General features: G+C 33.1%; 1 protein-coding gene across 1 annotated transcript in view; it reads right to left on the bottom strand.

The window, feature by feature from the left end:
* The window catches only part of LOC129220634 (O-acyltransferase like protein-like), a 93,942-nt gene that overhangs the window by 57,061 nt on the left and 23,655 nt on the right, over positions 1-13,226 (bottom strand). Inside the window, exon 3 of the mRNA XM_054855064.1 lies at positions 294-408. Within this exon, the coding sequence (XP_054711039.1) occupies positions 294-408 (115 nt within the window). The remainder of the gene's footprint in view (positions 1-293; positions 409-13,226) is intronic.

Here is a 13,226-nt window from a genome sequence, read left to right as displayed (position 1 = left end):
CATTTGTGATCCCGAACTGACAATATGGCTACTGGTTGTTGATACGGTGAATTTTGATTGCTGTCATGTTTTTAGTGACACTCCCAAAGTTAAGACAAAACTATTGACGTAAGAAACATCAAAATTGGCCAAGGTGTTTGACCTCTACAACGCCACATAGGAACAACATACATACATATATACAATAGACTCATAAACACATTATTCTTTGTGTCGCGCACGCACCGTTGGAGGGAAAAAAAAGGATATCCCCCCCCTCTCTCTAAAAATCCAAAGATATACGTTTTACTTACATGCTGATGCCAGTTCTCGTATGTCGTCCGCAACGCACAATGATGGAACGCATACTCCAATACGCATGACCATGAAATGAAAAAGTGCCGATCCATCAGAAAGATCTGATAGCACCTGTAAAAGTTTTAAAGAAATCAGTAAACACTTCATACTTCAAAATGTATAACAATTTAATGTTTCTAAATAAATTAACTTACAAGTACTAAATGTAAATAAAAGCTTTCTTCCCAAAACTATGGGTTTAGTTTGTTTTTGTTACGGAACACAACTGCTCCGTATACATTCTATTATTTTTTTTTCTTTATTCAAGTTTCGTATGTGTAAAAATACAAAAGTTATCTAGAGTTACTAGTTATTATTTAATTCGAAGTTCTGTTTTGTGCTTGGCTTTATTTAACTTTTAACAGGTTTGATCATTATGCATTTTTCATTATTGAAACAAACTTTTTACCGAAACAGCTACAGCGCTGACTATACTTGAGAAAGAAATTCTACAAGTTAAGTTTCACAAATGTTGGATATGGGAACCTTTCGTAATGCGACACACATATCAAGTGCAAATTATTATAATTCATGTTTCGCTGTTACATGTCACGATCCATGGTAGCCAATGTGATTGTGGTTCTTAGGCGTAAATGTTGTAAGCCACGTGGCATAGCGGGCATGAGCATACAATCTTTGGTGTAAGCCGGTAAAAAATCGCGTGGAATTAGGTCCGGAGAGCACAGTGGCCACGAAAGAAGAGCATTGTCGTCATCATAACGTCGTCAAATTCAACTACGAGGAAGCTCGTTGTTGAGGAAAGGGCTAACGACTGTCAGATATTGGAAGGGTTGGAAAATAAACAACCATTGATCGTGATATGTTACAGCGAGTGAAACAAGATAATTAGACTTGATATGTGCCGCACCACGAGAGGTTCACATATTATTTGTGAACAGTAGTGAAACAAAACTTGTAGAGTTTCTTTCTAACCTAAATCAGTTAACATAGTTGCGGTATTGGTGATATGTTTGTTTTAATTAACCTTGCTGGTTCATTTGATAAACATTTAATAACTTATCAAAATTTACCAGATATTTTTATGAATAACCACCGGTAATGGGGTGGTTTCCTTCAGTCAAAAGTACTACTTTTAGTCATTGAAATGGATAGAATGAGAAAAAAAAATTACATGGACCCTGAAAATACTTTCATTTTCCCAACAGTTTTTCTTAATTAATTTTTTAAAATGTCCGATTTTTCAAACAAGGTGTGGTCTTTATGACATCACAAATGATGCAATTTGGCGCATCTTTCTACTACGGTTCCACGTTATGATAATCAAGAAGCGAATTAAAATTCTGCTCTACGCTTGCTATCAACCATATCGTTGCCAATACACGTGAGTAAAGATGCGTATTAAATATTTTGTTCTGTGAATGGCAACATTGGATGGTATTTCATCATTTGTGATATCACACGATAGAAGTGTAAACAATGAAAGCGCACCGATTTAAGTAATTTTTTTAAATATTAAACTTAAATAAATTATTTAAAAAATTGTCAGATCCTATGTTTTTAAGCATGCTCTTTCAGAAAAAAATACTTTTCAAATTTTGGAAACGACCCCATTATACACAAAAAACTGCAAGTTTATCAACTTTTCACGCTTCGTGTAAGGACAACGTTAACGTATGATAGAGCTAGAATTAAACGATTCGTTGTTCTTTTTCCATTTTTCTAATTTCTCATCATCTCTTCCAAAGCCTTCATTTTGCTATGCTTTCATTTTCTCAATCTTTATCGTTTCATTTACTACTAATCCCGCTAGATGAAATTACTTTCATTTTAATGTACAGATGTTAAAAGGTGTTTTTTTAATTCAGAAGTTACTCAAACCAGATAAAATTTATACATAAAACAATCAAGATATCCGAGTATATTTCTGTTTCCGTGCCAGACGATTTGGGATGAGAAAAAAAAGCTATTTCGCGCGCTATCCAAGTGCATTTCTTCACTACTGCTCTTCATCCCTTTGGGTCTTAGTTGTAAGTCTTACAGGATCTATTCTCAACAGCATTTAAAAGTATTAATCCATTGCGAAATTGTTCACTAAGGTTTCTAAGTTGCGAAACATAATTGACAATGTTGAGGAGTGAGTGGCTTCAGATGAAATAAAGTCTGTCATAGCGAACAAAAGCGTGTTCTAGATTCTATGCCATTTGCTTAATAATCCGTTTGCAATATTAAAAAAATCTTCTAAAAAGAAACGATAATGTCGTAGAACTTTTGGGTTGCTTTAAAAAAATGTACTACCCATTTTAGTTTGAAATAACTTGAATTTTTCAACTTCATCAAGTGCGAGAAATATTCATTGATATTTTCATTAATTTTTTTTAGATATATTTAGAAGAGATGATGGTTGCGAAATAGTTTTTAAAAAAATCTACTGCAATGGGGTTGTTTCCTTCAGTCAAAAGTACTACTTTTACTCACTGAAATTGATAGAATAAGCAAACAAAATAACATGGAGCGAGAAAAAAAATTTCATTTTCCCAACTCTTAATTTTTAATTATTTTTTTTAAATGTCCGATTTTGAAGATAAGGCGTGGTCTTATAAAGTGGCGGTCACAAATACTGTACTTTGGCGCATCTGTCAACCGCGTTTCCACGTTATGATAATCAAGAAGCGAATTAAATACTGCACTCTGCGCTTGCTATCAACCATATCGTTGCAAACACATGTGAGTGAAGAAGCGAATTAAATATTATGCTCTGTGAACGGCATCAGTGAATGGCATTTCATCATTTGTGACGTCATCCGCAGAAGAGTAAACAATTAAAGCGCACCGATTAAAGTAATTTTTTAAAATATTAAACTTAGTCAAATTATTTAAAAAATTGTCAGATCCTATGTTTTTAAGCATGTTCTATAAGAAAAAAAAAATACTTTTAAAATTTCGGAAACGATTCCATTGTATGGAATTGATTTTTCAATATAACTCTAAAAGGCTCTAGGTATTTTTTATTTTGTCCTAACACTAAAAACTTTTTCTCCTAATAGGGAGCATTCAGTATAGGTAAGATCGAACATAAAACTAGAATTTTCAATAGACAATTCGACGAATGGATCAAAAAAGTTTCTCTATTTCAAGAGAAACTACGACATAAATTTCATAAAGCGATGTAAGGGTTAAAATTCAGGGCGGTGTGGCGAGACGGTCGCAAAATATTTTAACCCTCATTGCAGCATTCACTTATAATTTGAAAATATAAAAAAAATGAAAAAGAAACACAAAAAAATGTATATCATGCAAAAGTTTTCTATTACTGTAGTTTTGTATGTTTTTCTGAAGCAGTGAGATAAGAGGCGGCGAGTTGGGCTTATAAGTGTGGGGACCAATTTTTTTTTAAAGAAAGCAAAAGACTATTTTTGGCTATCTTGAGTGACTAGGGGAGCGTTCTTTATGTTCTCTCGCGTAAATGTTTTGGAATTGCGGTTACCATTTTTTTTAAAAAGAAAGTTAAGGACTTTTTTTGGCTATCTTGAGTGATTAGGGGGAGGGGGGGGGGGGGCTCTTGATGTTCTCTCGCGTAAATGTTTTGGAATTGCAGTTTTAGAAATGCCGTTTTGGTAGAGTTCGTCAACGTTTGGGGAATTGAGATGAGTTTCCAGTGTTTTCCCCGTAATGTTTATTTTTAAATAAAGTCTAAATAATAATAATAATAACGAAGAAGTTTGAACTGTCTCTGGTAATGCTATGGTAAGGAAGGCTCTTCCCAGAAAAATATCTTAAACTGATGTCTTAAAGGCGCAAATTAAAGTCATCTTTAGTAAACTTAGAGCGAGCAAGGGATTTGGGATTCTCTCCCAGAAATTTTGCAAAGTTTAAAACATTTTTTGATTGTTCTTTAAAACGTTATTTAAGAAGGAGAAACGCTAGGGTTCGGAAGTTCTCCTAGTACTTTTTTTTTTTTTGAACTGATGAAATCCTCCGAACTCAGTCTTGAACTTCCTTCGTGGACTTCAGAAAAAGATCTCCGGATTTTTTTTTTCTAAATTGGAGCCTTAAAAAGCGGAGTTTTTAACAATCTGGGGGGGGGGTTCTCTTCCTGAATTTTTTTCCTCAAACTGGAGTCTTTATATCGCAAATTTAGGTCATCTTTGAATTTGAAGAAAGGAGGGAGTGCGCTCGGGAATTTTTTCCTGGAAAAATTTCAAAATTGAAGTTTTAAAACTGAAATTTTAAACAGTATTTCTTGACATTAGTGGTAGGGTAATCTCACCCAGAATATTTTGGAATTGAAATCTTAACGTTGAGGCAATCTTTGATGATAAAAAAAAGTGCGCGTTTTTATCCCCTTAACAGTTTCACCCCCTTGCCCAGGGGGTAAAACTGTTTGGAGAGTCAAAAATACTGACTTTACTGACCAAAATTTTAAAATACTCACCAATACTGACTAAATACTGACTAAAACTTAAAAACCTTATAAACTTTGGCATAATAAAAAAGAATATCATACTTAATGAAATAGATGCTAGTGTTACTTTTAATGGGCATCAACATAATGTAAAACTTATTTGGTACTAATTTTGACTGAAAGTTGTGAGTTTAATTCATATGTTTACTGAATAATGAATAAATATTCTTTGAAACTAGAAAAATAAATTATAAGTTCTTGCAACTGGTCAAAATATTATTAAATGATTAAGAACACTATTTCATTCACAATTTTTTCCTTAGAAAACTCACTGGAAAACACAATTTCAAGAAAAACTCTGATATCAGAAAATACAAAGTAAAAAAAAAAAATCTATAAATTATAGACTTAACTCTGTTAATTTTTAGTTTAAAAAAGATTTTAGTAAAACCCAGAGCATGTTTAGAAGATTGTTTTAATTACTAATCAGCAAATATTTTTGCATGTGCAGAAACTAAGTTCACCTATGCTGAGAGCTTATGATAAAAGTGAAAGACAGCAAATAAAGATAATGATTTAAACATTATAATTTTTTTCACATCTCAAAATTTTACACAATGTAGTTGTCATGTGATATCTTCTTGCTCTGATATTATCTTCATCCAACCCCCCCCCCCCCCCGTGAAAAGTTCGGTTCGACATTTAAATAATCGTTCATATTTAAAAATTTATAGAAAATTTATTTATTTATTTATTTATTTATTTTTATTATTATTATTATTTTTTTTTTTTTTTTGGCTTATTCTATCAATTTCAGTGACTAAAAGTAGTACTTTTGACTGAAGGAAACAACCCCATTAACACAAGTTACGAGATAGTATTTAAAAAGAAGCATAAAAGTGTATTTCGTCTTTCTTGAGCGGAACACTAAAAATGCTGTCATCCGAAAAATACTGTCAGTTCTTTCTTTGTTACATTTGGGACAAAAATAGGGGGAAAAATCAATTTGATGAATCAATTTTTTGAAAAATCACCCCTGATTTACCATGTACTGCATGATTAACGGTTTTGTACACATTTAAAAATAAAATATATGCACTATGATCTTATGCAGTGATAATTGATTATTTAATAAAGGCAAGTACTACATGATTTGTAATATAATATTTATTCTACTATGAGCTTTAAAGTATAGTGGGAGAAAGGGAGGTTTCTTAAAATTAACAAAAATATATTTAAAAAAAAATAATTAATAAGTAAATAAATAAAATAAAGCGATTTTTGTCTTGCAATGATATTTATGTTTTATTTTGTATAGGTATTAGAAACAATTTTAATCAGAAAACTTAAAAATAAAATGTTTTTTTTTCCTGAAAACTTTTTTTTCCCCAACTGAATTCTCGATTATTCATTTTAATCATTGCCAAAACAAAAATGAATTTCGTAGCAATTTAAATATTTATTGCGGAAATAAAGATACATAAATATCATCACATTTGTTAAAATGAAAAGAAAAAAAATCCTTTACAGCTTGCTCATGCTTTGAATTCCCTTCATTTTTACTCTATCAACCAATCATTAGCTTTTGTCAATGCTGTTAAATTTACAAGAAACCATTTCAGTTAAAGAACATAAAGCTTTTGTATATTTCTCAAAACTTAAAAATAATAAAAATTAAATTAGAAAAACTTTAAACATACCCCTACTTTCTGTAAATATTTGCAACAAAAAATTACTTTTAGCATGATTAATTTCTTAAATAAAGGATTTAAATCAGCATTAATATTAGTTTTAAAACATTTTTAATTTCTCAAAAAATATCCTTAAAACAGCAAAATTTGATAAAAAAAATTTCATACGTCTAGCTATCTTCAAATGAGTTTGTTCAAAACAAATCTTCCTGTTAATTCAAGATTTATACCTTTCTTTCAATTTTCGCATAGGTAGGGGAAAAGGGGGCACATGTGAACATTTTTTTTTTCGTTTCTTAATTTCTCAGGAAATATTATCAATTTCTCACAGAAAAAGGGTCCTCATGATTGAATAGTCTTTTCTTTGTGCCATGGAATTTTTTCAGATTTTTAAAAACAATATTTCTATACTTTACGGAATTTTGAAAAACTGTCTTCACTTGTTCACATGTGTCCCTATAAGGGGCACAAGTGAGCAAGCTTGGGACACATATGAACACGATTGAGAAAGGCAGGACGGACATCATATTTCAACGAAAAACTCGTTATAATGAAGCATATACGTATATATCAATTACATTCAAGGATTTGTATCCTATATTGTGTCTGTTTGAATTGTACATTAACTATCATTAAGAAAATATTTTTTTCGAATTATATAACTTTGCTCACTGTCAAATTTTAAAGTTTCATTGCATGTTCTAATCACTGGTTCGACAAGAAATATCTTACACGACTAAACAATACAAAGAATATTTCATTATGTAAAGTTTATTCTTGTTATCTAGTGTGTTTAAGCTTCATGCAGAATATGATGATGAATTTTAAAATTATTCTAAACTTCTGTTTTTAGAAAAATATTTTGTCTTTATTTTCCTTGCAAATATTATATACCTCTAAATTTTTGGCCAACTATTTAATAATTAAAGAATTAAAAAAATAAAAAATAATAAAATAAATAATTAATAATTATGTAATAATAATTAACAATAAATTTACAAACTGATTGCATCAAAGTAATAATTATAAATCTTTACAGCTCTTTTAACACTTTTAGTAAGCCTATACTAATATTTATATAGCGGAGAGGATATGGGAACTGTTCATATGTGCCCCAAGATGTTGTGTTCACAAATGCTCCGTCATCTACCTTAGAACTAATTTTCAAAATTTATTATTGTTACAAAATTTAAACATTGCCATAAATTTACGTGAATGTTCTTATAATGGTTTGCAATAATTGAATTTAGCTTATTAGTTAGTTTAATATATGTTTTTACACGAAGAAAACAGTGATAAAAATACATCGGCATCTGCTAAAACAAAGAAACTGTCACCACAGGAGCATAAACTAACTCTTTGCTCTGAAAATTTGGTTAAAAAGTAGGGCTGGTACTGCCATTACTTGCGATTTTTTAAGATTTTTTGCTTGACGTTATCCTAGTAAAACATTGGGCGCCCATATGCAAAGTTGCAGGGGGGGGGGCTCAAATATTTTCTCCGTGGTTTAGCTGGATATTTTTCCAGTGGAAACTGATTTCAGGACAGATTAGAGTCATTAAAATTCGACATTTTTTATAACTTATTCATTAATGGCTGGAGAAGAAATATTTTTACATTTTTGCAAAGAAAAAAGTACTGAAAGCAAGGAAGTTCTAATTTCAAAGGGGGGCTCGAGCCCCCCTTCCCCTATATGGGCGCCCTTGAAACCATACCATGTTCACATGAGCCCCGTGCTCACATGTGCCCCCTTTTCCCCTACTTATGTTTTATTTTAGAACCATTGATAAAAAAGGGGAATGATGATATTCCCCTTTCATCACTGCATCATATCATCAGAGGAGGCATTATATTCCCACTCTAACATTTTTTGAACAAGAAAAGTTTATTGTTTCAATGTGTGTGTGTGGGGCGGGGGAGAGAGATCAGACAGACCATTAGACACACATTTCCCAATCTCAATACCTTACTTCCAAAAAAAAAATATTTTGCAATCTTCATTAACTTATTTATGTGACAATTATTTCTTTTTAAGAAATTTTTTACTACAGACTAAGCATATATTGGTTCTTTTTTAAAAATATTTGTGAAAAGTAGAATGAAAAGAAGCTAACAGCAAATTATTCTGATAAAATAATGCAAGCTTTACCCGGTTGGTAAAATTAGGTTGCAGTATTGGCAACGCCTCACTTTTTTACAATTTTAAAAAGTTTATAAGAAAAATAAGAAAAATACCACTGCCGATATTTTTCTTAAAATGAATTCTTGGGCAAATTTGCAAAAAAATACCGACTTTATTGACAAAATTTTGAAAAAAACTGACAAATACTGACCAAGATTAAGAATACTGACTTTTACTGACCAGTTTTATGCCTGGTTGACCCCCCCCCCCCCCCCCGATTCGCCGCCACTTACATCATATCATTAGATCCAAACCGAGTTCGATGAAAAAACAATTGGACACTTCTATTGTAAACATGAGCTTTTTTTTCCCCTTTCTCCCGCTCAAAATTTTTTTGATTTTTTAGGATGTTTTTCTTTGCTTCTTCACGGATGGTGTTCACATGATCCATCGAAATTATTCACACTTCTAGACTTAGTAACATTCTTTTCTCGTCTCTGTTCTCTAATTTGTGTGTGAGAAACTTTTCTGAAAGTGGAAATGTGTTAGAATTTACAGCTTTGCACGAATTCCACTTATTTGAACCACTTCATTCGGTTTTTCTATGGAAAGTTTTGACAACGCTTGCACAGTCATGCCGTGCCGTAGGAAAGTCAATGGCAGTATCTGCAGAAATAAGTTTTCGAGCTATTTGAAGAAACACGTTTTGGATTCGAAACTAACAATAGGGGAATGTTGTAATTAAGACTTTTTTTTAGCGGAAACAAAATAAACAAGCTTGTACAATAAAGCTAACATACAATAGATGACAAAAATGAAAAAAAAGAAATGCAGTTATTGCTCTTTACCTGCCCACGATAGTGTAGTACCATGCAGTTTTTCCAGGGGTGTGCCCCCTAAATAGTTACGTATTTAGGAAGATATTAGAAATCTGTCGAAACCAAGGACAGTTTTTATAAATTTGCTGCTTTTTTTAAAATTAGGCAAGAGATTGTTACCCTGCTAACAGAACTGCAAAAATTTCAATATCATCTATTAGGTTTACGCTTCGTTGTTAAAAGGTTTATCAGGTTAACAAATGTCGCTCACACATTTTAAGAATTTTTGAAATTAAAAAAAAAAAAAAAACAATAAATTGATACAAAGCAAGCATTAATTGATTTAACTTTTAATTTTCTTGAATAATACTAAGTCTTTGCTTATAAATACCCTGCATATATTTAACGTTGAAAATACGAATAAAAAAAAGTTGATATGGGTTCAATCCTATTGCAGTAATCTTAAATAACGTATTTCTCACTGTTAGCCATCGATACCTATAATGCTAACATACATTCTGTTTTTTAGAAGTAGGAGGTTAAGGGAAATACCCCCTCCCCTCCACCGAAACTTTCCCAAATTGTTCCTCTGACATTGCAATTTTAGACAATCTTTGATGATGTTGGGAGGAGTGATTCGAGGGCTCTCCCTCGGAATGTTTCCGAAATTGATCGAGGAACTTAAAACGAAGTTCAAGACAATCTTCAACGATGTTGGTGAGAGGGCGACGCTCTCCCGGAAAATATCATATAGTGCATTGATAGAATAAATTTTCAGTATTTAATAATATTTCTTAATATATAATAATATTTGTTAATATATAATAATATTTGTTAATATATAATAATATTTTTTAATATATAATAATATTTGTTAATATTTAATAATATTTAATGCTAGTGGTACCCGCACGTCTTTGCCCGCAGTAGAAAATTAAAAGGTCATTTGGTTCGCCTATGTACACTGCTCGACATTGAAAATGCAACACCAAGAAGGAGTGGTCAGAAAGTGATGAGATTTGGAAAAAAGACAGAGATAGCAAGGAATAATAAATGATCTAAATTTCAAAATGATAAGCAGAATACAGAGCGAGAATGGCGTCGGCTCAGTAAGATGTAGGACCACCGCGGACAGCGATACACGAAGAAACACGTCTAGGCATGGAGTCAAAAAGGGTGCGAATGGTGAACAGAGGGATGGCTCTCCATTCCCTTTCCACCATTTGCCACAGTTCGTCTTCTGAACGAGGCAAGAACAGAGTCTGCAAACGGCGTCCAATCACATCCCACACATGTTCGATTGGTGAAAAGTCAAGAGAGTATGGTGGTCAGGTAAGCATCTGTGTGCCTTGCAGAGCATGTTGGTAGATGCGAGCACTGGGTGGTCGGGCGTTATCCTGCTGAAAAATTGCATTAGGTAATCCTTGAAGGTAAGGGATTGCCACCGGCCACATCACATTATCCAAGAATCGTTGGGCCGTCATAGTGCCCTGAATACGAACTAGAGGTGATATGGAATTGTACGCAATTGCACCCCAAACCATTATGCCACGTTGTCGTGCGGTGGGACGTTGCACAGTTACTACCGGATTAAATCTGTCCCCACGTCGACACCACACACGTATGCGGTGACTATCACTGGATAAACAGAAGCGGGATTCATTTAAAAACACGACATTTCGCCATTCTGTCATCCACGTCGCTCTAGTCCGGCACCATACTAAATGTTGCTGTCTATGTTGTGGGGTCAATGGCAGTCTTCTTAGAGGACGCCGTGATTGCAGACCACGTGCGACCAAACGACGGGAAGTGGTTCTGGTTGACACGGGAACATTCAGGGTATCTTGCACCTGCTGCAGAATCGAGGAACAAGTGACTTGAGGGTCTGCTACAGCTTGTCGGTGGATGCGTCTATCCACGCGTTCTGACGTCACTCTGGCTGCCCCTGCATCCGTCAATCTTGCCACATTTTGTTGTTCCATCTATCTTTGGCAAAGCCAATGCACCGTGCTCGCATCCATGTGGGTATCAGCTGCGATTTGACGTACGGACCAACCTCCCCTTCTCAGTACGATCACAATACCCCTCGCAAAACCGTCTGTCTGCTAAAAGTGCCTTCGTTGACCGCGGCCTGGCATTCTCCAGTCAGAAATAACGGCACGAATATTGCTCATTCTACAAGTTCCTTCCCTTATATTTTACTTCACGTGCGTCGGAGAGCTGCGCATTTCACATCATTAACATAAAATTTCTTATCAACATTTTATCATTGTCTTAATTTTATTTTATTTTTATTCATTCAAATAGCCTAGAAATCCCCCACGGGGAAAAAAAAGTATAAAACTTTAAAAAAATATGTAGGAAGCGAAAAAAAATAATACTTAAACTTATTTAAATGAAGAAGAACTTTAGTTGAAATTTACTTTGAAGAGCCTTCGGCTAACCATTATGGTACTCCCGTTAGAGGAAGCCACATCTCTCGTACATCCACGCAACCATCTTCTGCGCCAAAATAAAGCCATGGCCCCAACCGGGGAACTATCAACATACCACACCAGAGGATAAGGGAAAAGGCCCCAGATGCCTCAAGCAACGAACTTATATTTCCGTGGCATTAACATAACTCAGTGTTGTACGTCCACTCTAAAATTTGCATAAATTTCTGAACACTCCTTCTTGGTGTTGCATTTTCAATGTTGAGCAGTGTATTTACAAATAATGGATGTTGAATTTCTCGCCAATTTGCTATGGCTATTTGGTCGCCCATGTTACGGTGCCACGTTATGATAATTTTCAGGATAAAATTGTTCTTAAAATTAAAAAAGAACAAAATCGAATTTTTGAAAAATCGCTTCGAGGTGCACACCCCCATGCTACAAACTAATTTTGTGTCAAATTTCATGAAAATAGGCCGAACAGTTTAGGCGCTGTGCGCGTCACAGACATCCAGACAGAGATCCCAATATCCAGACTTTGAGCTTCATTATTAGTAAAGAATATTAATTTACAGTTAACAAGTCATTTAAGAGTGATTGGTGATATCATTCATATTCAGGGATTGGTGATATCGTTCCAATGAAACGATATCACCAATCAAAACGATATCACCAATTCTGAAAATTGACCAAACGACCAAAAAAAGTTTTATTGTTCAGTTGAAAATTAAAAACTATTTCAAACACACAGAAAAAACCTCACCACTCTAGCTCAATTATTTAAAAAGTTATGAATGACTGTAGGTCATGCACGCTATGTGTTCTAATGGAAAAGCAAAACTTCAGAGTGCTTTTCCAAAGTGATAGTAGTTTTGTGTTTTCATGTTACTGAAATAGCTAAAGATTTTTTTCTGTTAAAGATGCACTCAGAATAATATATTTAAAAAAAACTGTGCATTGAAAAGCATTTTATAAATTTTCAAAATTTCTAGATGGTGTTAAACAATATATGAAAAGAATTTTTTCTGATTTTTACATGACAGATCACAGAATATTTTCTGACCATTATATAAGCACAGATTTCTGGAGGTAATTATTGTGATCATTTGGCCAAAAAACATTTCTAAAATAGGTGGGGAAAAAAAAACTTAGCGTTTTTGAAAAAATGAAATTCTGTTATTTTTTTCAAAATGTTTAAAAAAAGTGAGCATTAATTTTAATCTTTGAAAATAAATTATTGATTGGAAAATAAGTGTCCATGCAAAGGTTTCAAATAATTACGTGTTTAATTTAAATTTTAAAAAAATGTTATGAAGGTAACAGACCCCTTCATCGGTGAAATCACCATGAAATCATCAATCATTTAATGAGTGATTGGACAACAGCGTGGTAAAACAGATTTCTAGCTGTTCGATCTAAATTTTAAATTGAATATTCTGTAAAATTTTACATTCAATTTAA

This window comes from Uloborus diversus, chromosome 4 (assembly GCF_026930045.1).
Source record: "Uloborus diversus isolate 005 chromosome 4, Udiv.v.3.1, whole genome shotgun sequence".
Taxonomy (NCBI): domain Eukaryota; kingdom Metazoa; phylum Arthropoda; class Arachnida; order Araneae; family Uloboridae; genus Uloborus; species Uloborus diversus.
The sequence above is the reverse complement of the archived record's forward strand: the minus strand, read 5'-3'. Positions and strand labels throughout refer to the sequence as shown.